Source organism: Notothenia coriiceps, unplaced genomic scaffold (genome assembly GCF_000735185.1).
Source record: "Notothenia coriiceps isolate Sejong01 unplaced genomic scaffold, NC01 NC01_scaffold00037250, whole genome shotgun sequence".
NCBI classification, from domain to species: Eukaryota; Metazoa; Chordata; class Actinopteri; order Perciformes; family Nototheniidae; genus Notothenia; species Notothenia coriiceps.
In genome coordinates this window covers 5,252,436-5,279,769 of record NW_011369951.1, presented here as the reverse complement: position 1 = coordinate 5,279,769, position 27,334 = coordinate 5,252,436, and the positions used below count along the sequence as shown (strand labels likewise).

The 27,334-nt window shown below is 38.4% G+C and overlaps 1 protein-coding gene across 1 annotated transcript in view; it reads right to left on the bottom strand.

Annotated features, from left to right (window-relative positions):
* Positions 1-2,301: 2,301 nt before the first annotated feature.
* Positions 2,302-27,334, bottom strand: part of LOC104966774 (beta-1,3-glucosyltransferase-like) — a 265,583-nt gene continuing 240,550 nt past the window's right edge. Inside the window, exons 4-15 of the mRNA XM_010796060.1 lie at positions 26,791-26,900; positions 22,860-22,936; positions 22,066-22,177; positions 20,980-21,116; positions 20,786-20,849; positions 19,631-19,762; positions 15,902-15,971; positions 13,499-13,612; positions 5,559-5,658; positions 4,970-5,089; positions 3,960-4,104; positions 2,302-2,882 (exon numbers count right to left, since the gene is read on the bottom strand). Coding sequence (XP_010794362.1) covers positions 2,715-2,882; positions 3,960-4,104; positions 4,970-5,089; positions 5,559-5,658; positions 13,499-13,612; positions 15,902-15,971; positions 19,631-19,762; positions 20,786-20,849; positions 20,980-21,116; positions 22,066-22,177; positions 22,860-22,936; positions 26,791-26,900 — 1,349 coding nt within the window. The 3' untranslated portion in view covers positions 2,302-2,714. The remainder of the gene's footprint in view (positions 2,883-3,959; positions 4,105-4,969; positions 5,090-5,558; positions 5,659-13,498; positions 13,613-15,901; positions 15,972-19,630; positions 19,763-20,785; positions 20,850-20,979; positions 21,117-22,065; positions 22,178-22,859; positions 22,937-26,790; positions 26,901-27,334) is intronic.

Genomic DNA, 27,334 nt, shown 5'->3' with positions numbered 1-27,334 from the left:
TAAAGTATCAAAGTATGTTTATATATACAGTTTATATACAGTTTATATACAGTTCATATATATTTTTCTAAATATAAGAGAAGTCTTACAGTCACTGTTGTTCCCTGAAGCGATGGAAAACAGATTTGCAACAAGTGAGATCACCGAGTGATGATAAAAGCGTCAGCTGAGCCGACTGACAGTGATTTGAGATGACACTCACTGTGGCAGCTTTTCTCTTCGACTCCCTTATGGAGACCCTGCTGGTCACAGTGAAGACTGAGGAAAATGCACTCAAGCTCAAACTGAAAATTCTAACTTTTCCAAGTGCTATCAAGCCGATCTCTCCATGGCTCACACATTCTTTCATTTCGAAAAAGCTTTGTGAATATTAATCCGGCAATCTGAGCCCCAGATTTCACAAAGGTAAAGGCAGACACTTAAAATGTTAAAAACCTAAACTTTCTTTACAGTTCATTTACAAACTACATGTCATTTACTGCTTCACATGATGGAGAGTCCACTTTTCAGCTCCTGTTTCCAACACAATCCACAGTATTCTAAAGGGTTAGTCCAAATGTCAAAATAAGATATCCACAGTTTTAAGAGGGCCAAGTGAGAGAAAGTATAAAACGACCTTTATAACAAAAGATGTAGTTGGATTTTTTTAAATCTTAAAAGGATGAATCGTGTCAGGTTAAGCCTCAGAGACATATGACCAAGTCGGCCCAATCTCCCTGGATGATAGAAATGGGGACGATGGACTAAAAAGGAACATAGTTAGAAAAGTTCACAGAGCAAAATGAAGGCACTAAAATCCCTTTAGTGACTATAATGATAATCAAATGTACATTGAAAGCTGCAGTCAAGGCAAGGACATCACTTTGTAGAATAACGATACTTAAATCATTTCAATCTGTAAAATCTCAGCAGGAGTTTAAAGGTCAAATCAACACAAGGTAGACCAATAAAATAAATAATAATGAAAGAATTCTGTATTTTTCTGAGCCATAATAGACCTAATAATAATATAAACCAGCAGTTCAAAATTCCAACAGGGGTTAGCTCAGTTTATCTAAAAACTCAGAAGCTGCACTGAACAGAAAATAGACAATGTCTTTTGGAGGAAATACAGAACTACACTCTTCTCCCTGTTTGACTGCTTTGGAAGAGGATTAAAGCTTTAAATTCAACATCAAACAAAGTCTAACTCGAGTCGGAAGTTGTTGCTGACACACTAGAAAAATTGGCGAAGCAAGCATGTTGTGTGGACCTGCTTAGAATTAAGGAGTATTTCCCTCAGTGCTGTCTTACCACCACTCATCTCTCCATGTGTGGGTGAGTCCCTCAAGGAATTTAACTTGTTTCCTGCAAAAAGGCTACAATTCATAGGTGTGAGAGCAGATGTCTCCTTGACTTATTGCACTGGTCAAATGCCTGAGGCTAAATGACTTCTCATGAACTCGAGTTGGCCTTCTGTACTATTGGGACAGTGTAAATTTAGCACCACATTACTAACAGAGGGACATTTTCTGTATTACAGTAGGTCTTCCATGGACTGACAGTAATGGCATTTTCAGATTTTCATTAGCGCAGTGTAATTAATCTGAACTAATTCATAGAAATCAGAAATCAGGTTTTTCTAATGCTTTCGCTACCATGAGGCAGCAGCCGGCTCTATTTCTTTCTGAATGAAGTATTACAGCTGCAAATTATTCTTTTAGCGTGGCAAACAGCCAGGAGGAAGGTTTAATTCTTCAACTGAGACTCAAGGTCTATAAACGACCTTTAATGGTCAGCAAATCATTGGGTCTGCCAATTCATTTTTTTATATGAGACAAATCATTCTTTGAGAAAAAAGGTCCTAATGAAAAATGTGTATAGACGTTGATAAAACTAATTTCTACCTCATTCTGCAGGATATCAGCTTATATATATTACAAGAAAGTATGTCTATGACATTCATGCTCCTTTTTAGTTCCTGCAATTGGGTTCAAAGAGAGCATTGAGAAACAGAGGGTCTTGAAGTAGTAAGTAAGTAAAAACAAAAGTAATGTAAAGTTAAGACTCTTATCTGCCTAAGCAGCAGTTGGACCCTTTTAATAATGGAGTAATTCTAAACCTTCAGCTTACTTTAGAGCTTTAATGCCTTAAACTGCCAACACAGCATGTGTTTTACTGTCTTAGTCTTAGCCTCAATTAACCTTTAACATTAGAAATAACTTCTGGTAATATAATTTAGTTTATATTAGTTAATTACTGGTTTAAACTAAATCATATTTTAAGCCTTGAATGAAAACGAATGCACACAGTTCTGAAGTATTTATACTTTTATGTCAAAATAGAGCACATTGTACAGCATTAGTGATTTTTTTTTTTTAAAAGACACAGTATCTCCCAGAGAAGATCTCTGTAGGGTTGAGATTATTCATAGGATATAAATATACACATAGTGTGCATATTTTCAAAATAACATGCAACTCGGTCATGAAGACACTCACAGATTTAGTCATGGACACACACTCACATGGTCCCTCTAAATAACACTTCAACATTAACAATACAAAAACATTTACATCTGTGAAGGGCAATACTTCAGGTCCATGACCACACACACACACACACACACACACACACACACACACACACACACACACACACACACACACACACACACACACACACACACACACACACACACACACACACACACACTAGTTGTGTGCTTAAAATGTTTATAACTCTGTCTTAGTGCTTTTATCCAGTCCCTCTGCAGCTTTTGTCCTCAAGTCATCCTTCAGCCATTTGTTGAAAACAGCAATGGGGTCGATGTTCCAGTGTTTATGGAAAGAGATGGGCACCTGGTGAGCTAAGAAGTCTCTGGCGTAGTCCTCTGGGCGTGCCTGAAAGATAAGATTAAGTACAGTAATTTATATCTGGAAGCAGCGACAAGAGACTGTGTGCAAGTGCTACAGGCAACAAGAATGAAGGCATGAAAGAGTATGTGGAAACAGATAGTGCATACTGAAAACTGAGCAACTGGGACCATTGTTTGTATGAAGGGATTCAAACAAGAATAAATGTTGAGGCAATTTGTTAATTTTATTGTCTGATTCATTGACAGAGTAACCATTCATTTTGGGTTAAATCAATATGTTGCTTTTTCAAACTGATTTCACTCATCTCTGCTAATCGAGACAGTGAGTGGTATTGATGTCTTTTGGTTGACACAACTCTCACTCTGCTGTCTGTGTTGAACACAACATGTTGAAGTTATTAAATGAACAATGGCTGAATTCCATTTAGATTCTTCAGTTTTGTTATTGTGCATGCTGGCTCACTGTCACAACCTACTGAGATACTTGCCTACCTACCATACCTCTTGTTAATGTATTGTTATGTATAAAATACACACATGCTTTTCCTAGTATGACAAGCTGACTTCCAACTTGACAACATGGATGCCCATTCGGATCCATTGTAATTGTAATTGGACTTATATATAATTTATATAGTGCCTAAATGTCATTGCAAAATATCTTTAACCTTTAAAAAAACAGTTCTGCAGAAATCAATGAGATGTCCAATGATGTGGATAGTTGCAAGTTAGACACATGCAAGTCATCCCATGAGCCCCATGTGGCGTGAATGTGACATGATAATGCCTCACATATTTATTCTGTTTGCTCTCAGAAATTCCTGATATCCTTAATTCATAAGTATTGAGATTTAAGCGCATCGTGAACAAAAAACACCTGTGGGGGTGTGTAATGCCTTTGATATCAGAAATTGGCCAGTTACAAATAAGAATTCTATTGGCACTAAGCCGAAAAAACCTTTTCCAGTATATTTTTGCTAAAGAAATATTGTGATGGATTTTCATTCCAAGAAAAGAGGGGGAAAAAACTCAGTATGACCACCTTAGGTACAAATACACAGACGGGGACACACAGAATGTATTGAAAGATTGTGAATACTACCTGGTGGAAAAGAGCACTGTGTGTGACAGGAAGTCCAATGGCATTGAGGCACATTCCCAGCACCATGTCATCCGGCGCATCATTGCTGTAGCACTTACAGCCACTGTTCAGGAGCTGGACCACAGCCTCCCTGCTGAACACCATACTGCAGCCACACAGAGAGGGACATCAGAGAGAGCAGATACACAACGCAGCTACATTCAGACAATTTAACTGAAATGTAAATGATCAGTTTAGAGTTATTGTTAGAAATGACCAGAAAATAATAAGCATGTCTTTCAACTGTCATCTTAAGCTTATGTTATTCAGTCGGTAAGAGGGCGGCAGCGTAGTGAGTACAACTGAAAAACAAGCCGTGAGGGAGATGTGGCTCTGCACAACAAGGATACGACATCTCTTTGAAAAGAGATGCAATTATATATGAAGAAACAAATCTCGAGCTGCCATAATAAAAACTACTCATTGCCACTCAAAACAGTTATTAGAAGATATCACTTTTGAGAAAAACTGGCAGTTGCAGGGCTGTTAAGTGTCACGGCGAGTGAAGTAACCCTGAATAGTTTCTCACACTGTTCACTCAAATCTACTGATGAATCTGTTGGAGAGCTTTGCTCCAGCACTGACAGCTGAAATATAACTTCTACTTATTGTCCACTTGTTATAAGAAAATAAGTATCTTTTAGAATTTGTATTAGTGTACAGTATGTTTTCTTGCAGTAACCAACAGTTTGTATACTGTAGTATGAGGATAAAGTAATGACTCCCTCTCTTGTCTTATAAACTGACCGTCTGTTTACTGCATTTTGTGGTGATTTATTCCACATTTTTATTGAGTATATTTACTGTAAGGCAGCCTGCAAACCACAGGGAGCTGCACAGCTTTAAACTGAATTTAAATGATGTATCTGTAAATAAAATATTACAGGTTTTCCATTACATATTTTATAGTCTCTCTGTTGCATCTGTATCTTTCATCATTATTCCCTGAGCGTCCGAGCTATGAAACTCACCCTCCACCTCCCGTGATGTAGCTGTAGCCCCCTTGGCTCAGGCCGTAGCCGTACCTCTCCCCCAGACACACGGGTTCAGATGGGTCGTAACAGCTCAGCAAGACCTGCAGTCTCGAGAGGCTACAGGAAGCAAAGATCAGACTCATCATACACTCATGATCATTATACACACACGTCTCTGCAGGTACACACATATGAAACTGTCCATTTAGTAGCTGAAATGACTGCCCTCCCTCAGGAACTATAACACGCCCAGAAGCTTCCACATGAAGGGGCAACCTTACGGATATAAGTGAAGCCGGCTGGACTGGAATTTATGCTCTGAGCTTTTCAGATGTTCAACAGGATGGTAATATCCAACTAATTTTCCCCTAAGTGACTTCATTTCCAGCGTTTCTCTCTTTCGATGTGCAAGCCTTTTCATGGCTGTGTGAGCAGAATCTGTTATAAAATGTATGAATACATGTCACTCAAACGCCGAAGAAGAATGAAAGCATGGCATTTAAAGAACGAGACATTGTGTCCCAGTCAAAAAAAAAGGGAAGAAACGCCGGTTTGAAAACCCATTTCTGAAAACATGAAAACATACCTGATAAGTGTGTCGTCGTCAACAACAAGGAGCCACTTGGTGTTTGGGACAGAGCTGGTCAGAAATCTTTGAAGGATTGCAAATGTTTTCCCACAGTGGCCTGCAAACAGAGACATGCTATCAATATACTGGCCTGTACGACTTCATCACGCATTGACCATGTGCTCTATGCTGGAATACAAAGATAAATGACCTTTGTGGTAAGAGAAACACACTTTGCATAAGCAGGCATTTACATCCACAGACATGACTGCATAAACAAAAACCCACACACACAAATAATTTGAAAGGGAGTCAAGCATTTCTCTGTTTAGTTTAAAGAGTGAATCCATTTTTCAGCATGAATTCCTAATGTGGGAATCCAACCTGGATAGTGTTGATATTGTGCTCTTACTGATAAGCTAAATAATCATTATAATTAGTCTGTTTTAAAACAATATACAAAATGTAGCAACATTTTGTTAGAGGAAACAAGTTATCTTAATATGAGCCTTTTAGGAACAAGTGGGACTACTGTGTCCAAGCCTAACAAGGAGGAGAACAGCACAATACATTTTGAACAAGTGGTATTCTACTCAAGGACACCTCAAAAGCATTCAGGGCTTTACAGTAGGCGGACACTTCAGGGATCAAAGAAGAGTCACACATTCAGCTTTGTAAGATGCCTATTGTACAGCATTAAAGGAAGTCTTCCCAATGCAAAGACACGCTGTCTCGGGCTTAGTGTGCAGGTAGAAAGCTGGTGCCTATAATCTTCAGTGATGCAAACACAGGTATGGTTAAAAAAGAGAGAACTATTCGAAGCAGGAAAAAAACAGCGTAATATACCATCTGACAAAGGCCTGTGCTATAATGCTTCAATTAACTGGCTATTCTTTATAATATACTCAGATCAATAGGAGACAGAGATGTTATAAATCAAGGGTTTTTATTATTATTTACAGCAGGGGTGGGAAACCTTTTTCCTTTACATTTTTACTAAATCCTCCGAGGGCGGTACAAATTATTGAACTCAACCTCTGCTTAAAAAAACTAAAATCACGGCCAATTCATTTGGCCTTTCTTTCATGCTGTGCAAAGAAAAAGCAACCTCTTAATCCAGATATCTTACCATGACTCGCGCATGCATGCATGTGCACGATGTGGCATGACCACCAAAACAGAAAGATATGGACACAAGATGTGTGCAAATGTATTTAGTATCCATTTTAACATGATTTAAGTGGGGGGGACCTAACCTCCTCTAGGAGGGTCTGGGGGCATGCTCCCCCGGGAAGATTTTTTTTTAAAATATTGAAGTTAAAACATGTTAAAAGCATCAATCTGGTGCACTTTGAGAGCAACATGAGGAGATCTATGGGTACATCTTTCAACACCCATTTGAAACAGAACTGTAAGCAGATTTTTCTTTTTGGATATTTTACAAATCACTTATTTTTAACAACTTTTTTGTTACTGTCAAATAGTATTTTATACCTGTTTTTCATTTAATCTCTAATGTCTCATTAATAATTATAATGATCATATCAAGGTGTGCCTTAACCTCACTGAGCTGAGGTTATTTGAGCCTCTCAGGAGAGAGCTCTCTTCCACCTGGTTGTAGAAAAGCTCTTTAAATTCGTTAGCATAGCTAGCTAACCAGATGCTAAATAACAAACAGATCCGCCACTGTGCTTACAACTAAAGACACAGCCACGCAAACACTGCGGCATGTGTACGGCTCCTTATGGGTACTGCAATATTTGAAGAGCTGGAGCGGCCTTCCGGTGCTCTCCGTAAGCACTCTAGTCTACACTCCTTTCAGACGAGACATAACCACGTGAAGACACGTTACGCTCGTGTTGTGTTCAAGGAACCTGTCCTTGGCCAAGGAAAAACAGGCACTCGCTTGTTTAATTATGTTGCGATCTAGATTTCTTCTTCTTTTTTGAAGTGAGAAGTTGTCCGTCAGTCGGACGGACTAACGGACGGACGGACTGACGGACTCCCCCCCCCCCAAACGAAAACTCTTCGGTTCTCCACGAATTACACAAGTCACCCAAAGCAGCGTTAAAAAAGCGGGAGGCGCCAAAAAGCGACTAATTTGCATCACTGAATCTTGCATCCCGAAGATATAATGATATGGTATGTTTGGTATGATGGACCTAGAAGATCATATTTTTAGTATGCCGTATTTGACATGCCTGCCATGTGGAACAAAATGTTCTGCCAACTCCTGGAAATGAAAAAAAGTGATGTGATAGTAGACAACAAATATAAGGAACCCAACGAAATATAGTCATCAAATACCTGCATGCCATCAGGACTCAGAGCTGAGACATGAAAATCCCTGGTGGCAAGCGTCACAAAGAATACTGAGGTATTACTGTTTTATTTATAAGGCTCCCACAGTGTTATTTTTTCCTGGAATCTGAATATAGAATAAGTAAGGACACCTTGAACTGCTGACAGGAATAAAATCCAAAAATGCAGTTTCAAAGGCAGATCTCCAGACAAGCATGGTAATCTTATTTCTAGTTGGAGGAGGTTAGTTAGTGACATTCAGGGCCATGGCAGCAGGTTCCATGTTCATGTCTCATGCATCTTCTATAATTTGAAAACTCGAAAAAGAGACCCTACCACATGAACTTGACTATGAATAGTTTGAGTATTTACTTGATAAAGTTTGACTTCCAATTTCAAAGTCTTGCATCACCTTCCCACTCACTTGACTATCAAAAACTTGTTACCTCTGTGGAGATTACCTTTCAATTTTCAATACTGTATTTTACTGAAAAGCTTTTCAGCTTTTAACATACTTCAAATTTCCTTATGATCACAGTTTGCAGCAACATTACCAAAATACTTTAGAATGGTGTGAAAGCTTATTTTTAAAAGGCAACCAAGATAATGGGTTTTATGGTTTAAGTATAGCCTTTAGGTCATTTTTCTTGATGTAATGTATAATGCATAGTTTCAATCCATCTATCTTGACGAAATGGAAGGATAAGAACAAAGAGAGAGAAAAAAATGGTATGTCCTGACTTTGAATGAATTCTAGTCTGATAATGGATGCAAAATGGTTTTGGGTGTTTGGCACAGATGCTTATGTTTGACCTCTATCATATACCATTTGATACAGGCTTATCTGATTAACACAGTTGCCTGGGGCTTACATTATATCCCCATGTGACCGACTGCAATGCATAGATTTTCTTAAAGACGCAGAATGATACTTGTTTTCATGTTGCTGTTCAATCAAAGGTCAGTCGTCTTAAAGTCTCCTTTTCTTTAGACATCAAACTTCAACTACTGTAAGGAAACCTACTGTTTGTATTTTAGGATATATTTGCATTCTAAGCGCTCTGTCTGATTGACAGTATGCATAGTTACCAAACAGAGAGTAGCTTAAGTATTTGGCAGCTTACCAAACCAGAGAAAACCCCCTGCCTTGATGATGGACAGTGGATTGCTGCCAAACTTCCAAGACTTAATTGTTGTCTCCAAAAAAGAAATGCTGGCATGCAGTGCAAGGCAAAATGAAGGGAAAAAAGGCACTTTCTCCAAGATGATCTACGAGAAAGAATGATCAAACTCTGGCTTCAGAAAATACTGGAATCATTCTGCAGTGTTTTCTGGAGTAAGCCATTAAATAATGTAACAGTCGCTATACCTCCACCTCGTAAAATGGGAAGATTTGGTGGTTTTCATAGCTATACCATATCATATCATAAAAAACGTAATACCTATAATTTTTGTTTGGGTGTCAGACAGCCATGTTGTACTGGGGTCTATTATAATCAGTAGTGTTTCTGAAATCCGAACTACACAATATAAACACCATTCAGTATAATGCAAACATTTACAACATGACCAATCTGAGTCAATAAAATGAAATTAAAACCATGTGCTCTTTTAGGTAGAACATTTATTTTAAAATTATACCACATTGAATTGAAATGTTTCCACGTACGTGTAACCCTAAGTAGTTATTCACTGTATGACGCAATCAGTTAGCACGTCATTGTTCTCGTCAAGCCACGTTTGACAGTGGTTTTGATGTTTTAAAATCAAGGTCTTTTAAGTTTTGAAAAAAGAAGAAAGAGTAGGCAGGTTTCAGCCAAGCTTGGCCCAAGTAAAAACAATAAAACATAATTGATGCATTATATGAAGAGCAGCACAGTGGTAGCCTAGCTGATTGCACTGTGACCTTCCTTTGTATTATGCCATTTTAAGTTGTTGTGCCGTTATGATGAGATGCATCAGGATGCCAGGATGTAGTGGTTGCTGCAATCATGCAAAGAAACACATTTGCATTTACCGGGGGCATTTTGTTGTCAGAAAATGACAAGGACTAGGCTGAACAAAATGCAAACCACATCCTCATGCTCTTCACAAACCAACAAAATGTAGTCTGAGTGAGACGTTTAATTGGTTTTAAATCAGATTTGAGCTGTGGTGAAAAGCATCTTCAGAAACCTGATCAAACTTTCTTTGTGGCTATTTCTCATTTACGTTTAAAATCATCTAATGAAAAGACTCCAGCGAGGGTACAGTAGTAACTGGAGAGCTTTGACAGTTGGTGCAAGAACTATCTGCACTTCAGTGTCAGGAAGGCAAAGTAGATGCTAGAGAATGTGTTACAAATTAAGAAGCCACTGGGACCTGTCACTATCCCCGACGAAGAGGCGGTGGAGACAAGGCGGCTCTCAAGTACGGGTGTTGCATATCAACAACAAACTGAACGGATAACACAGTAACTTTACGAGATAAGGTCGACTTTCATTCTTGGCGAGTCTCAGCTTTACAGCAGATAAGCCTGCATTTTTAAGAGAGCTGAAAAGCTGTAAGTTTGCATCCTTCCCTGCTTCTATGCAAAGGAGTCCCTTGTTAAAGAGCTGAGGTGCCTGGAGTCAGTAACTGAGGGAAGGCTGGAGACTAAACTAGACTCTTTCGAACAACAACCCCTCACCCCTCCTACAGTTTGCTGAAAGCAGCCGATGCATCATCCCATTATGTGCAACATGAGAGGTCTGAGGTGCTGTTTTGTGCCGACAGCCATCAGACTGTAAAACAATTTCAGCCCAAATGGGTTCTGGCTCAGGGAACCAGGAGGCTGCAGAGAGCTACCACTGTCTTTAAAAAGTCCCCTGGATAGCTTTGAGTGGTCTGACACTCCATTACATGCTTTCGTACATGTACATGTGTCTGATTATCATAAATTATTCATCTCTAGCATCCAGCATCTCCCTCAGGAGAAGCTTAAGGATGTTGTTGGGCTTAAGCTTCTCCCGAGGGACGTCGGCTCTCAGATCGAGCGGAGTTTTCCCTCCTGAAGAGCCATACCCGCGACACCTACAGTGGGAACCAGTGGGCTTTGTTGCCATGTGCATCTTCTCAAGGCAAAGGAACAGTAAACTATTGGTTTTTCTACCTATTTTCAACTTACTTTTGGGTATATAGATGTAAAAAATGCTTCCATACGGTTTCATCAGCTTGTTCCTACAAGATGTTTTTTGTGTGGTGCACCATAACATGAAGTCAAAACATCAAAGAGGGATTGTGCATCATTTGACATACTTTTTCAAACTGCAGTTCCAATATTGATGATAACACTAGAGATCTTGTCTAGAATTGTAAATGAGGTTCTCTAAATTTGAAGGAATAGAGAACATCACAAAAATCTGCTACCGTTGTGCAGTATTTAACCACATGCATGCACACCATAGACTGTATAAAGCTGCAGACACAGCAGGGTGAAGAACTTGCCTCATTTATTCAATATCTGGTACGTTTCCCGTTCTTTGGTTGTGTTTAGTATGCTATGGAATGTAACCAGTTAAACTATTGAAAAAATAACGTTTTATTTGTCTTATTCACAACTCAAGCTCTTTTGATCTTGCTGCTCTCTCTCTCGCTTATTCGTTGAGCAGGGGGAGAATAGACCGACTTTAAATGATCTGTGTTTACAAACTGCTAGCATGGCTCTGTCTAAATACGTTTGATTGCTTATTTTGTATGTACAAAAAAGGTATTAATGAAAAGTTGTAATTTTAAGTTGTGGTTATGACTCGGTTTCTGGTATCTACTCTTGTTGCCTGGAAACCAAACGGTGATGGCAAGACCAAGGAAAAAACTGCTCCTGGCCAAGAAATGTTCAAGCACATTACCCCCCCATAAAACCAGTGAGCTTGACAGGTCTTAGGCCGATTGTATAACCTTGACAGGCCAGCTGTTCTCTGTCATTATGCTGTCTAAGTTTAACTGCTTGCTGTTGGTTCATACTTTAAAATAGGACGTGTATCAAATCAATCATCTTATTTGTGCCAAGAAAGCATAGACATTATTTGAAACATTACTAGTCTTACAAATTGACCACTACTTTTTAATAAAATTACACTTGGCCTAGCCACGACGTTAGTAAAGATGGACCCAGCAGTTACTCTAGCAAACGTATGAAAATGACAGATTTTCACCAAATCTTAGGGAAAATAATATATCATCGAATACTGACAGTTCTACAGTCTGTTGAAATCAGCAGGGGATGTTGGCCAATCTCGATGTGAGTAAATGTGCCGTTTATATCTCTCAGTTGGCGATAAGCTCCTCACATCCAAAACAAACAGAAGGCCCTGACACATTTATCACCTCGGAATTATTCTGAAAACAACAAATAAAATAATCATGCAATAGTTTCAAAAATATCTTGGTATCATACAGTTAAGGAATCCCAACATAATTGGGTAAAATCTCCACTTTAGTAATACACATTGTATTTTTCTATGTAGCTCAGCTGACCCTGCAGCATTATCCAAGGCCTGTTTGTGATGTTGAGGCTGAAGGAGTTTAGCATATTTATTTATTTACCAGGGACAGTGCACATTAATCCACATTCAGTTTCCACCTCAATGTAAATATGCCAGGGTTAGCTAATGACCTAATTTATATATGTAGTCCATGGGCATGTTTTTGCATAGTGGTATCGATACAAGGCCTCAGCAAGCAGTGCAGTAAAGCACATAACCACACAATATGATACAACACAATATAATAAAATACAAAAGTATATAACAAAAAGAGCAGATATTTAAAAACAATGAGTATGTAACCTTGGTGACATAAGGTTTGCTTTGCTTTAGAGATCTCTTCAGTTTATGTTTAAAGGTTAGCTGATGCTCTTCACTCAACAGGAACATGTTCCAGGACACAGACCACTGGTAGTTGCTCTGGCTTTCCTACCACTACCATCCTTTCAAATAATATACTGACTCATTGTGGGAGGTTCAAGCCCCTGTTAAACTATAAAGACGAGGCAATCATCTGGAAAGTGTGGAAAAATCATATACAAATTAATGAACTGTACTTTTGTCTGGACACCTTTGTTGTGTGAGCTAGATGAAAATAAGATAGTCAAACAGCAAGTGAACCTCTATTTGTCTGCAGCCATAAGAATTGTTGAGTTAAATAACATTGCATTTTTGTTGTTTGCTTTTGGCAGGATGACTATAAAAGTTGAGTTGCCAACCTTGTTGTTGTTAGTGAATATCTTGTGCAAGACAACAAATTAAATAACCTGCAATTTTGTTATGAAATTCAATGTTTGGGCTCTGTTGCATTGATGTCTTGTCTTGCCTTTGTGTGCAACAAAACAAAACAAAGAAAATATGAAAGTTATTGGCATTTCAGGCAAGTGTCGGTTTGTGAAATACCTGATTTAGTTTCAGAGTTGCCTGGCTTGCTTGTTAGGCAGTATGTTATGTGTGGGAGAACAACATAGCATGCATAAAGAGGTTGGCTGAGTCTGTTGCTAGGTATGGAATATGACAACATTTATACAGATTGAATAAAATAGTGCTGGCAACATTTAAAATCATTAATGGATTGAATTCTAGGATGATACAAAGATATTCCGACAACGCCTTGATCTTTTCTTTATTTAACAAAATAAAAGTGGCACTTACCTCTTTCTGTGTTTGGAACTCCTAAATTAATGGTTGGTATGGCTGGGTCAGCATGGTCACTGTAGTACTCTAAAAAGAAGGCATCCTTTTCCCAGGTCTTCTTTATCACTGGAACTAGAGCAACAGAGACACAAATCAATAGTGTTCACTGTTCACAACAAACATACCTTTGGTTCTGTACTGTGTTCACTTCCCGGAGCAAATAAGCATTTCATATTTATTGCAATATATGGCTTCTCTTATGTTTTGGTCTGTTTTAAAAAAAGAAAATATTACCGTATATTAGCAAGGGTTCTAAAGACATAAATCATAAGGTTTAAGATTGAACATAGGCAACAATTGTGGTTCTTTAATCCTTTAACCTCTTTTAATGTTTAAGATGATTAAGATGAAATGTCAGAACGAGTCATCAGGACAATGATTCAGTTTGTCATTTGAGGAATTTCAATCAACAGAAAGCACAAGAAGAGCAGCCGTTTTTTTTCTTCTTTAGTCGAGATTTCCCATAGATTTGATTGGGATCTGACTGATGAGTGCTGCAGGTTTTGTGATGAGTTTCTGGGATGTCGAGCAGAGAGTGTATGCGGGCTGGGAAAGAAAGAAGAACCAGAGATCTGCAGCAGCAGCAGCTCCAGGATGTGTTCATCTCTCATAAATCAACAAAAGTGAATTAGAGAGGCAATGAAAGAATCAAACTGAAAAGTTGAGTTGGCTGACCTTACCTGCCGCTCAAGGCTCAGTAAGTCCAGTTAGGTCCAACTATCATAATGCTTTTTAATATAAGTGCATTGAAATAAATGAAAACCAAGCTTCAAATTAAAGAATCTCATGCAGATGAGGGTCTACTGTCCCAATCAATAGGTGTTAGAGTGGTTTAAAAAACAGACAAAATGCATCCTACACGTCTTAGAACAAAACCCAACCTACACATGGTGAAACATTAGTAAAAAAGAAAACATAAGTTTAGCTAAATATCAGAATACTGGTAAAGTAAACGCTATGCGTACAACACTCATACTGTTCTGAAAACAGTTGAAATAATTTATTGTTAAAATAATTACAAAATAAAGAGATGGGTAAAGGTACTGTACTTGTTATTTTAGTGAAAACGTTAGTGAAGTAATAATGGGAAACCTCTGTTTCCTAGTTATTTTTTGTTGCCGAATTAAGGTACCCAATAATTAAACTTAGTTATAAAAGTTGAATCTTTCATATTGCCTCAGTAATATAAATTCTGTGAACTACCGTGAAAAGAAAAAGGAGATATCTCTGGGACCACATCAGATTGTTGACCTTATTTTATATGAACTGTATTTTATATCTAAGCGACTGCATGTTTCCACGGCCTCGAATCAGTGTGGTATCATTGTTTTTGTATTACTTCATATAATCAATACTGAAGTTTAAAATAGTTTTGTGATAGCAACATTTAATGTATTAAAAGGCTGTTGCATTTCTTATTGATCTAAGGTTGAAATAGAAATCAAATATCCATTTCCATCTTGTCTGCATTTGAAACGGATAATGGCAGCTTGCCAGATGAACTGGTAATTAGGGTAATTTGTGCAATTACTTTTGAGCGCCACTCTTTGAATGTAGTGCATCATTTTTCTGTTCCCTCTGAAAGGAATCTGCAATTTGATCTATCGACTGAACCTGCTACATTTTTATCAGGTTATAAGAAGATTCAATGTAGATAGGTTATTGACATTGTGACGACCCCTGCTTTACTATCGTCAGTTGTGTGTGTATGGCCCTTTAATGTTCTCCCTTTGTCTGTGTCAGCGTTGATTGAGGACACCTGGCTGCCGTTACCGGACGAGTAAAAGGCCTGAGCCAGAGTCTCATCGCTCTCTCCGCTGAGGACCTGTTTTGGGAGAGCAGCTACTTCGTTTATGCTTCTGTTTTACCTTTACATTAGTTTTGGCATTCAAACACCTCGCACCACACCATGTTCACACACCCACATCTACACTACTGATCTTACTGATTAACACATCACATTGGGGTAGCTTTTGTGTTAACGTTGGGTTATTGTAATAAATATATTTTCTTATATCTTGTCCTTTCCACACTTTTGTTATGGCCACGAACCAGGCCGTGACACCATCAGAGCTTGCAAATAAACAGCTTAACAGAAGTAGTAGATTTTTTAGACATCTGCAGGATTGTCGGAGGATTTTCCAGTGTCGAGAAGTGCATGCAATTATGAGCTTCAAGGTTTGGACTAAATAGGCCTACTTTCAAATCCTTTCAGGCGTAATCGTATAATAATTAAAGCTTAATTATGGTGTCACAGGTGAAGCGAATCCGTTAAGTGAAACAACAGGTCAAAAGCAGGAGCCATTTAAAGGTACATTGTGTATCTTTGGCAGATTTTGTGAGCACGGGAGTGTGACTTACCTCTTTCACTGTGAAACTTCCTACACGTTTTCACAGCAACAAATATATCTTCTTTATTTACAGGCTCCCCCTTTGATGAAAATAGGAGACACAAATCACAAAATGTGAGATTCCTCACATGAACATCACACATACTCTACATCACATATCAAGAAAGTATCTATTTTATATTCAGCCAAATAGTTAAAATGTATTTTTTCAGGCAATAATAAGTTTCAAAGTATCAGTGGGAGACCGAGTTGATATCTTCAAAGGGAAATTAGAATTGGATTTTTCTGTAAATGGTCTGATTCTCTTCAGCTCTCCCTCTGAAACAAAAGACAAACAGCTGATAAAACTGCAGCTAATGTAACAAATTCAAGACTTTATGCTGAATTAGGTGGTAGCCTTGGAGATGAAAAGAGGAGCAACATGGGAGCCTGGGAAATGATACATTAAATGAAAGGGATTATAAAACTGAAAATGTAAAATCTCTGATCCCTTCCTTATTACACTGAACAAAAATATAAACGCAACACTTTTGTTTTTGCTCCCATTTTTCATGAGATGAGCTCAAACATCTAAAACATTTTCTATATACACAAAATAACCATTTCTCTCAAATATTGTTCACAAATCTGAAACAATCTGTCAGTGAGCACTTCTCCTTTGCCGAGATAATCCATCCCACCTCACAGGTGTGGCATATCAAGATGCTGATTAGACAGCATGATTATTGCACAGGTGTGCCTTAGGCTGACCACAATAAAAGGCCACTCTGAAACATGCATTTTTGCTTTATTGGGGGGGTCTGGGGGGGTCCGAAAACCAGTCAGTATCTGGTGTGAGGGTTAGGGTTAGGGTTAGGGTTAGGGTAATGTTGTGAATCGAGTGGCCTGTGTTCGTCGTCCATAACATACGCCTGCCCATACCATAACCCCACCACCACCATGGGCCACTCGATTCACAACATTACCCTAACCCTCAACCCTAACCCTAACCCTCACACCAGATACTGACTGGTTTTCGGACCCCCCCAGACCCCCCCAATAAAGCAAAACTGCACGTTTCAGAGTGGCCTTTTATTGTGGCCAGCCTAAGGCACACCTGTGCAATAATCATGCTGTCTAATCAGCATCTTGATATGCCACACCTGTGAGGTGGGATGGATTATCTCGGCAAAGGAGAAGTGCTCACTATCACAGATTTTTTCAGATTTGTGAACAATATTTGAGAGAAATGGTTATTTTATGTATGTAGAAAATGTTTTAGATCTTTGAGTTCATCTCATGAAAAATGGGAGCAAAAACAAAAGTGTTGCGTTTATATTTTTGTTCAGTGTACTTAGAGTCAAACATGGAAGAGCCGGCAATACTTATTTCTTAATAAAAGCTCAAACACTCACAAAGACACACTCAATTCTCAGACAAAATGCATTAAAAATGTGTGCTACATTAAAGATGTCATCAGCTGCTGCACAAACCATCACATCTCCAAGAACATTTGTAGACATGATGTGAAGTAAACTTCTGATAAAGCTCGAGCATAGAAAAGTAATCTGAAAGCTTAAATGATAATGTACAAAAATCTGCAGCTAATGACTATTTTCACTTGTCATTATCTACTGTTTGGAAACAATAGCTTACTTACACATGGAGTGGCTACAGAGCACCATTAGCTTTTATCTGGAGTCCAATATTCACTCTCTTTAGTTCCTTTTTTTGGGGGAAATACGTGGCTCTTTAGCTGATTCCATGCTCTGCTATATCCACCAGATAGTCATTAACCCAGTCTGTCTTCTTTTTTTTTTTAACATAATTGTCACATAGAAAGGCAATGCTTTGTTGATACAAGACCCCAACAACCTTAAGAAGGCGTCTGCATTTCTATTATTCTTTCCTTCTCAACAAAAAAGCACATGTTGTGATGATTGTCGTACTTTGCCTCCTTGAATCTGCCTCTAGAAGCTCTTAACACTTATGCTGAAGTGGCCCCTGATTGGCTATTTGTCTTGTGAATGTTTAAAACAATAGCAGATTACTTTATGTCCCATCTTGTTGTGTGTGATCCAAATTCCTCCCTGAATACTTATTAAACTTGTGACCTTAATGTTTCTCTGCTGGCTGCTCAAATATTGACCTTTGGTCTGGTTACATGAATGCAGTTTTATATATAGTGATTGAAATGTACGTTAATATAATCTTGTTATAACTAATTGGATTACAACAAACATTAATCAGTCTTTTGACCACATAAGGCACATCCAGTAAGTGGCTTGAATCCCATATGAAGAGCATCGGATTGTTAAATTGTGAAAGATGGCAGGGTTGAAAATATCTGACATCCCAAATTCGACTCGCCTCACCAACTGTCAACAAAGCTCTCATAAAGTTATTGATTATTCCAGGGTGCTTGCAATTGCCACCTGAAGAATGGTCACGTCTTCTCAGCTCACCAACCAAATGTTCTCTCAGCAAACAATATACTAAGAATATATCACATACCATGTGGAACGAACATTTTTGTGATTCAACACTCCAACAAGGTCAGAATTATAATATCCTATAACATGGAACATTTTTTGCGATAAACGCAAGTGCACCGGCAATCTTGATTTAAGTAGACTTACATTTTTTTCTACATGACACTGCAAGTACCGACCTTACTTCTGTGTGGGCCAATAATGATATATTTTCACTAGCTGGCTCCCACTCAGAGGCAACGCAACATCAAGTACGGCCTCAAGATACTGCCAATTATTATTATCATCATCATTCTACAGTAAGAAACAGCCTGACCCTAGAAATCTTTTTTGCACATGCAACTCACTGTTATATATTTTCTCTGTATTATATAGTTGGAAAGAACCTACACATAAGATCAATTTCTGTAATACGGTTTCTAATACACTTAAAAAGACGATCCTATTCAACGACTAATTAAAGTGCAGTGTAGCACCAGTTTCTGTCAGTATCGCTATTGGTTGTTTCATTGAAATAACACTTCTGCTAAAAAAAAGTGTATTTCTACAAAGAGACAACACAACCAACTTATTCGCAGGAATAAATGATCCCTTAGACGCTTATGCTCTATTTATATTCACCACTTCACATTTGCTCATGTAACAAAAATCTGATGACTATGTGAGCAAGGGCCAACAAAAGAGATAAAGAGGATAAAGGAGAAGAAGAATTTTAGAGTTAATTAGTCATCAGCTTACATCGCAGATTTGCATGTGAATTTCTATTTGCTTGGGCAAGACAATGAAAGGATGAAGACGGAAGGCAAGCCAAAAATGTGTTTTAAATACTTTTAATCTTAGAATAAAACATCAGTCAGAATTGGAGATGGATACCATTGACCACATTATGATGGGGGGAAAAAATGAGGTCGTAACTCTAGAAAATGAGAGGACACAAACGGATGTTGCTAAGCAACGGAGGTGTATGTACTTTTTGGTGGATTACTAAATCTAATTTAATAAGCAAACTTCCTGTCTTTTTAGGTTAATGCACAATGTTCTACTGAATGGAGAATAAAGGCAGTTACGTTGAAGGCTGCGCTGTGAAATATTGGTGCAGTTTCCACGTTGCCGTGGGCACAAAAAGGCAGAATATCGTACATCATCAGAGAACCGCCAGTATATCACAGTGAAGTGCCCTCGGTTTTATGTTGTTTAATTTTGTTCTTTTACCATTTCCAGGGAATTGAGGACAACCTAATTGAAGTGCACACAGAGCCTGTACTCACACACAGAGGAGGCGCGGTGCTCAGAGACGTGGCGCAGTGCTGGGTCTGGGGAGAGCCCTCCGGCTCTGTGCACAGCTCAGGAACGCCAGTGAGATGTGGACCGTTGCCATTGTCCCAGATATACAAGGCAACCTGTAATAAACAAAGATGTTTTTTTTCAAATGTTAAAGCTGAAGACAAGATGCAATATAACAGAGATTAATCCTTTATTATAAAAATGTACTGAAGACACATGGAATGCTTCACTCCTCTTTTATAGTAAACAACAATTTTGCTCTCACATCAAATGTAACATTTAAGATAGCTTTCAAAAGACAGACCAAAAGGGAGAATTTGAGAGCTGTTGAATATCACAGTACCTCTTTCTGATTAAGAGCAAAGTAAAATCTAGGATATAGTTGAACTATTCTACAGGGGACGACGCAGCAGTACAGTCAAATAATATGTAATGAAGACAGTGGCATCAGTGCTGTCTGAATAAGGAACAGTCTCACAGAATAGGAACTACAGAAACTAAAAACTGATGTTTTGCCGATTTACAGCCTGCAGCTAACATACTGACAGTGAACTGGAATGACATTGAGGAGGCATGCCATATTTGTCTGTATTTGACAACATACAAGTCATCTTATTATGTACTGAGGTTGCAGTTGCATGTTTGTGATGTGCATTGTGTTGTTTCACGACCCATTAATCTGCAAAAGCACAATTTTATAATATGTCCATTGATTCCATTTGAAAACTCAGCATCCTTTAAAAAGCATACATATAAAGAATATACGGTATTGTAATTGGATCTTGGGACTGAGATCATGCCATCTCTTCCTGAACAACCTTTTACCGACTATGCCTGATAAGTCCGGCGCTGCGTTTACTCAACGAAATCCCGAGGTGCCTACCCGACTGAATTTCAGTGATAAAAATAAGAACCTCAATGCTGCACCATGACAATTCTCCAAAGTAATGAGATTTCACTTCAAGGTTAGATGGATTTCATGCCTTGCTCTTTTTGTGTAAATAAATTATAGTAGGTTGGCACTGGCTCAAGTGTGAGAAAGGAGAAATGTGTGAGAATATGGCTAAAAACCAGCAGTCTCATCTTCACTCCAGCAGACACAACAGGTCTATGACCGTGTAAAGTGCATGTTAACTCACCTCATGTTTCAGGTCAATGGTGAAGTCAGATTTAAGTGGTTCATTTCTCACTTTGTCTGCAAGCCTAAAATAACAAATCACAGATTTATGGTTGATGTATGACATAAATACAAAACTCCACAAAAAATATTACTGCAATGATAACATAACGACTCAATTCCACAGATACAAACAGATTTACTGCCCGTACTCACCGAACAACAAGGGGGGTGCTTAAGGCCCAAGCAGCAACAAAGTCGGGATATTTAAAGATGGAGGGATTCTCTGCAAACGCGTAGTGATGAATGATAGTCGACTCCTTGTCATACAGGGGCTTACCGAGAAACCACTCCTGATAAATAAGAAGTGAGGGACAGGATGTCAGCATGAGTGCAGGTAACCCGTCTTTCCTGTAAGATGTTACACTTTGTCATTTTATTCTTGTACCTTTAACATATTGAGTTAATTTGAAACTTTTAACAATGCCAGAAATCCTTTGGAAGTATTTGTAGTAACCACGTTTGTCACTGGCTGGGAAAATAATGAGATAACAGAACAGGCAGAACAAAGGTCTAGACTATTTTCATAATTGTTGATGAATATAGGCTAAAAATAATCTTATAGAGAAAAAACACAACATGGGATTTTTCTTATTGCAGAGTTTGATATGAAGCTGGATACACGTATTGTGTTGTCAATCTTCTCAAGTAAGCCTACTTCCCAAAATTGCTTTAAATGTGTACTGTATTAAAGTTATGTAGTAATTCTGCTAACCACATTTTGTATTCAACACACTGACGTGGTTGCCAGTAGATTCATCTAACATCTGACCTTTTTCTCCACAGGATGAGTGTGTGGATAATAATGAATTACAAGTATGGCTTAAGTACAAATGGAAACAGAAAAATGCCACATTCTCTAACATGTGCCATTTTTGGCTATTTAAACAAACTGGATGGAGAAAGCTTTAGCTAAGATTGGTTTAGTAAAGATCTTTCATTAGACCCACAGTGTACAATTTTCTGAATGGCAGCATTTATCTAATACACTATTTATATTCAACCCATATACAAAAATAATTTCATGAGTGGGGACACAGAGCTTAAAGGAGGTCTACAGCAGAGACAGGAGTGACATGTCTGACAGGTTACAAAGTGAGCTGGCAGAGCTCAGTGAGGATTGAACCAATGATCAACTAAGCTGGAGCTTTGGTCTCGCTGATGAAATTGGCATAGAGAGACAGAGCAACACAGACAGAAAGAGACAGGAAAGGGGGTTTGGAGGGAATATTTAATACTTACTTTATTCTTGTCAAATTTTGAAAGGACTTGAACCAGCTTAGTCGTCTTTACATTTGTTTCCTCCTCAAGAAATACAATCCAGGAGGAGTTTTTCCCGAAGGAGTTTGATAAGCTGAGACAAAAGAAATCAAAACTAGTGTTAAATAATGAACCACAAATAAACGGAACATTGCCATGCACACACAAACTCTACAGAACATTCTTTTTTTCATTTCAGTCCATTGTGAGGTAGTTTCTAGCTGCGGCTTCTGACCCAGTCAGATCAAGGCAGCCACACAGTTTCCCTCGAGGGGAGAGAGGCAACAAAACATCACAAGCACACAGACTTCTTTCAGAGAGGGCGGCTCTGTAATGATTTGGGATGCTTTTGGTGATCTATGTCCTACATCTTTATGATGGAGGAAAAAAAACAGACTCCGATGTTATTTCACAGCTTCCCAAAACTATTATTGAACTTATATTGGATTTTTAGAAGGCCCACACATGTAGATGACTGGAACTAATGTCATTATCATGCTGCTCAGGCCACCAAATGACTGCAGTAATAGGGTTATTGTTGCAGTTATAGAGACATTAGGAATGTTTTTATTATAATGTGAGGCAATCAATCACAGTTATTGTGTAGATAATAGCTTCCCAGCCATCTGCAGCCCTAAAACGTGGTTCAAAATGTCCTAAAAACCTAAATATAACTTCCTAAATCTCAACTGACACAAAGTTTCTGACATTTGTGTCACATTTTGAACCCTTAAATCAACATTCTCATTCGATCCTGAGAGTGCAGGCATACTTACTTGGGCAGCAGAGGAAGGATACTCCAATCTCCCTCGTGATCTGATAAACTATGAAGAAGCAATACCACCGGTGGTTTCTGCACACAAAAAAACCAGCATAAAGAAAGATACAGTGATTTCTGTATTCCTCCAACAAAGTACACAGAATGGGACAGGCGTGATTCAGAACTGGTTCATCAGCATTGACAAAGGACTGTACTAGTATTTGGACGTTTTAGCCCATACAATTCACACACACTCTGTTAAAGCTAATATTGCAATTGAGGCCGGTGTTTTAATTTGTATTTCAATATATTTCATTATCACTGTATGGTACTGCACTTTGAGATATCTGCACTGCTTGAACTAACAGCAAAATGGTGCAAAGTTCACCAAAACAGCAACGAGAATGAGTGTTTTCACATGTTCACATACTTTGATGAACGAAAATAAACCTGGATTGATTTGTTGCCTATGGGTGTGGGCTCTGTCTAGCCGTCTTTCCATTAATTTGGTGAATAATGGTCCCGATCAGCTCTCATTACACTCTTATTATCACTTATTTGAGCTATCCCCAAAGTGTGTCCTGATGGGCGTTATCAGGCATACATTATGTAGTCTGACTTTGGCTTGACTTAGGTTTTGTTTGTTTAATTGTTACATGTGATTGATACAATCGAAAAAGGCGGAATACATCAAATCTTTTCTTCCAAGAAGATAAAGCTTCCAAACACACTTGTATCATTCTTTAAAACCCATATTGCCTTCTGGGTTTCTGCTTTCACTTGCTAACACTGAGAAGTAAAGTGTAAGTAAGATGGAAATATCACTGGAAGCAACCACGGATATTTCAGGACATGGACAGTGCACATAATCACATCCAAATAGGAGGAATGCTTTTCAGAACACTGCTCTGTAGTGACGACTGAGAGAGTACGTGTGTGCGAGAGCCAGTGTTTCACACTGCAATGAAAACAAAGCAGCAGAGCGTGAGACCCTGTGGCTCATTACTGCATGGTCAACTCATCATGCAGGAAGTCAGGGTGAACAGTCTCCTCTCAGCCATTCTGTATGACAGCACACACTGTTTGATTTAGGGGATGAATCTGACACTCTTTATATTGAACTAGTCCTATTAGCATATTAGCTCTCATCTAATATGAGCTTTATCTTTTAACTAAAGCTGTAATGACACCTACGATGCCTAATTTGACTCTCCTTGATGTTAGCACCATCACGGTTGAGATAAAAGTATAATTTAGAGAAAAACGAAATGCTTTCTTCAGATTATAATACAATCTTAACGATTATGCTTTAACTTTAAAGAGCCATTGGCAATCCAATGATAAAGGAGGATCTCAATATGAGGAGGCGGTGTTGTGTGCAATCTGCAGACTCTGCCACAGATAAGAGCCGTTTCTTGGTTACTTGTGAGAAAAGAAGGGGGTCACTGAACTACACTTTGGGGACGCCAGTGAGGGGCAAGTCTCTAAATGAGGGGATCCATGTTAGCATATTTCCATCCCAGTGGCTCCTTAAATGGATACATTGTACGATTATCCAAGTGATGCATAGGAATGCAATTAGAAACATGGTGTATTTCACTACTGCCGCTATGGGTTTCTGAGTTTAATCTCGTTCTGTTGAATGTCTCTGTGGACATGAGCATCGGCAGAATGTCAAAACTACTGTGTTAATGTAATGTGAGTTCCTCCCAGAAGGCACAATGTCCGACTGTAGGAACATAGGCTGTGAGCAGCCACATAGAATACACAAGTTCCTGTCCGTGGGAGGCTTTGTGATATCCGCAGATTACACAGTCAGACGAGGATAAAAAAGAAACATTATGTTCAGGGTGAAAAATGCGGAGACAGACATACTGATAATTCACGCATTTTCTGTCTCTGAGGTGCTCTGATGAGCCAAGATCTTCAATGTATCAATGATGCTGGCCTAACATTCTGATATTTAGCAAAACCAAGTCAGCTCTGAATCATTTAGGAAGCTTTTCAATCAAGTAGTTTTATATTACAGTTCTTTTGATCACAATACTGGCCATTCTTTCTTTTGTTTTAAAGATATTTGCGAGACATCAAAAAGGGTTTTGTGTGAAGCAAAGCATCAAGATAACAAGATACTGTACATCAAGAATGTTTTATATCTACAAACTAAAAGCATGCCCTGTATCATTTGACTTTAATCTTTTCCCTTCAGTATCGCACAAACCCTGACTGTTAAACAGCAGATTTGTGTGTGTTGTGCCTCGGAGGAAGTGGTGGATGGCTGGCTGTTACTTCTTAAAAGTTGTGGGTGGTTATATTTATGATCAATCACAGAGTCTACATTTGTATCTAGAGTATACTCTAAATGTTAATAAAGGAGAGTTTTTTCCTAAAAGAAATCCAGATCTAGAATCCAGCACTAACAGTAAGCCACAATTCAGTTATCACTAGGGCTGGTATCTAATATAAGAATTAGGAAGGGAAAATTAAATAGTAAAAGATTGTGTTCTAAGTCGTCGTAGTTTTTTTTCCCAATTTCATCCTTACCTTTATACAGATTTGGATCCAGATTAAATTACCCTTTTTATTTTGTTCTACTATTAAAACTATTAGATTTTTCAAGGACTATGGTGGAGGTATCGCAGGTCTGTGTGCTGATGTATACCTGAGGCTGAAGATTACTCATTTTGATCATAAGTCTTTGATTCTTATATCGCTTTGAAAAGCTGTCAAGTCTTTACTGACGCCTCTTTGAGAAGTTGCTGATTAAAACTCTCCCTGGACTTAGTTTGTGTAATTGCATGCAACAGATACTATAACGCCAGACATCTCTGAGATACACAACATGATGTGTTATTCATAAAGTCTGTCTCTCCTTATGAAATGTGACGCCTATTAGTGTAACAGAATCTTCTCATGAAAAATCGTATCATCTGGCACAAAGTGATGCCACAATTCATTACAGGAAACATGGAACAATCCTTTCAAACTGTTGCCACATTTAACTTATGTGATTTCAAATATAAGATAACATTTATTTTAGAGCAATATATTTAAAAAGGAGTGGCATATTTAGTATTTCTCAAAACCACAACAACAGCAGTACATATGTGCGTCATTATGACAAATAATATTTTATATATTTTTTTAGTTGGGCAGTCAGAGAAATGTTGATTAAAGTTTTGAGTCATCCAGCAGTGGAAGACACTGAGACAACAAAAAATCAGAGGCCACAGAAACATAAACTCATATATGAGATCTAAATTGGTCTCTTGCCACAGGAAACACAGCGAGCAGTTCCTCCATTTAATTTGCTATAATGTCATTAGGGATGCTACATTCAGTATTTAACTAAATGGAATAACTCATGTATTACATCTTGCTCTGAAGAGATTAAATGAACAGAAATAAATTGGCCTTTCGACCTGTGAATATGCACTTTGTCTTCCTTTGACATAACGCTGATGTGCTTACTCATATTTTACAAATTACAGATTTTTTTAGAAGAACAATTGCATATCTGAATTTCAAAGCCGCACAAATATCTGGATTTTATAAATATATGACTTTTAAGTAAGCACATTATCCGCTGTAGCAAGGAACCGAGGGTGTTGCATATTTCACAGTACCCTTTTACAATTCGGACGTAAGAGCTTTCATATGGAGGGTCCATGTATAATTCTTCATACCATCATTAAACATTAAGTAATTAAGCAACAGTTTGACACATGACCAACACTTGAAAATAATTCCTTTTTCTATGTTGTGCAATCATTTTTTATTTCTCCCGAATGGATTTTATATAAAAAAGAAATGTTACAGGTTAAAAACGACTCTAATTCAGATGTTACTTTTTATGCTACTGATGGTCATTACCTACATGATGTCTTCTAAAATGTATTCCAATCTAAGAGTGTGTGTGCTTGAGTGAAAGGTGTCTTTAATCTTACCTCTTTCAGAGTGTGAGCTTGCTGCAGTAAGTCTGCTCTCAGTCTTTCTGCCTGCCTCACATGGAAGGAGTTGCTCTGACTCTGGATGACGAACACTATCTCCCGCAGGTCTGGAAGAACACACAGGACAAAGCTGTGAGACTGCTCACACGCTGTGAAAAAGGATCATGGCAATCGATGACCTTCTGAGAGCAGGACAAGATAAGAACCGCGGTGTGAATAACTGAGGTGGTTTAGCTAATCTCCATGATTGGCCTGGTGATAATAACCAGCACATCAAGAGCTTAATTGGCTCAGTGAGAGAGTATGTAAATGTCACAGCCCAGACTGTGTTACTTAATAAAAGATTAGCAGTCAGAAGAGTCTTCCTCTGAGGTGCCGTATCCTCCCTAAAAGGTGGACACGGCCCAGCTGTCCACTTCATTCTGAGCTGCATTCATATTCAAACTCAGAATTGTTGCTGCATGGTAAGGCCAAGGTTAACAGGGACCCACTTGCTCAGTTTGAAAAGCGGTTAATGCGGGCTACTTATATGCTGACAATA